The following is a 1,308-nucleotide window of genomic DNA, read 5'->3' as shown; positions in this document are numbered from 1 at the left end:
GCGAACGGCTTCTCGCAAATATGACAACGCGTCGCGGTGCGGTACGCCTCCCATTGCTGCTTTGATAACGCTTCCATGGGCACGTTAGCGGATATAATATCTTTTACGCGATGTGCTAAATTTTTTTATTCTTCCGCGAACCATGATATACAATTTTCATCGCGTTGGAAGTGATATGATGATAACGAATTGTCGTACGAGCATCGCACGTAGTATCCAATGCTGAATACTTCATGCCGCTGCTACTCGTACGACGACGCATCTTCTTTGTTGGGCTCCGTCTTCCGCAGGACGCACTCCAGGTCGACGTACACGACGAATGGTACACGCTCCATGTTGTTGTGGTTGTCGAATTCGAGCCATCTGTCGTCCCCGCTCGGCAGGCGAATGGCGCAGTCGTTCAAATTTTGACAGTCCTCGCTGTGGATCTCCAACTGTACACTCGAGCCAAAATAGTGCAGGCATCTGTAAATATACAAATAATTTTATTTTTTATTTTCACATAGTGTTTATATATATATATATATATAATATATATTTTTCCTTATTATATATTTACTTTTCTTATTATACTTACCGATCACAGAAGAATATCTTGTTCTTATTTTCAGTTAGTTGCGATCTCACGAGGCGAGATAGATCCTTTATCCATGCAAAGTGGCCTACACCATCCTTGCGTGGATCTTGTAGATACAGCACGTTCACGTGCTTCTCCTTCTTGTCGCCTGTGAGTCGTAGAGGAAGGATCTGCTTATTCTCGATGCCGTACACGTTGATCGACACCGCGTTTAAGCGTTCAAATTTCAGAACGTCTTTTAGAGTCATTGGAAACTCGATACCCGCGAGATTTAACACTGTAGTGTAATGCGGGTACGACGATTTTCTATCTGCATTTCTTTCAGCTGGGTACAGAGCGGCTACCACCGACCACGCGAAGCACGCATTATCCATGGATTTCACACCGACCACCGCTCGTTTCATCGCTATGTCTCGCGGCACCTCGAAGTGACATCCCGCGTGCATGGGATTCAATTTGTTTACATTAACAGTTAAGTTGAGAATTCGAGACAGCGCCCACCCGCTGTCGCATTCTTGAAACTCTTCGAGCGATGTCAAAATAGACTCGACGACGTACCGTTCGTACCACTCGCGCATATCGGTGCATCGATATATCTCGCTGTTCTTCGTGTTTATACTTTTATTGTCACGTTTGTCTTTTGTCGCGAACTCACCGTTAAACACTGTGTTCACTTTCACACTACCGTGTCTTTCCACAGCGTCTCGCACTCGCTCCAGCACTACATCGCC

General features: G+C 45.4%; 1 protein-coding gene across 1 annotated transcript; it reads right to left on the bottom strand.

Moving 5' to 3' along the window:
* Positions 1-242: 242 nt before the first annotated feature.
* On the bottom strand, positions 243-1,023 carry LOC108764851 (uncharacterized). Its single transcript, XM_018513258.1, has 2 exons — positions 578-1,023; positions 243-465 (listed from the first exon to the last, which is right to left on the bottom strand). Exons 1-2 carry the CDS (start codon positions 1,021-1,023, stop codon positions 243-245), a joined length of 669 nt encoding a protein of 222 aa, XP_018368760.1.
* Between the last annotated feature and the right edge of the window lie 285 nt (positions 1,024-1,308).

Source organism: Trachymyrmex cornetzi, unplaced genomic scaffold (genome assembly GCF_001594075.2).
Source record: "Trachymyrmex cornetzi isolate Tcor2-1 unplaced genomic scaffold, Tcor1.1 scaffold1159, whole genome shotgun sequence".
NCBI lineage: Eukaryota > Metazoa > Arthropoda > Insecta > Hymenoptera > Formicidae > Trachymyrmex > Trachymyrmex cornetzi.
This window is presented reverse-complemented; position numbering and strand designations above follow the sequence as displayed.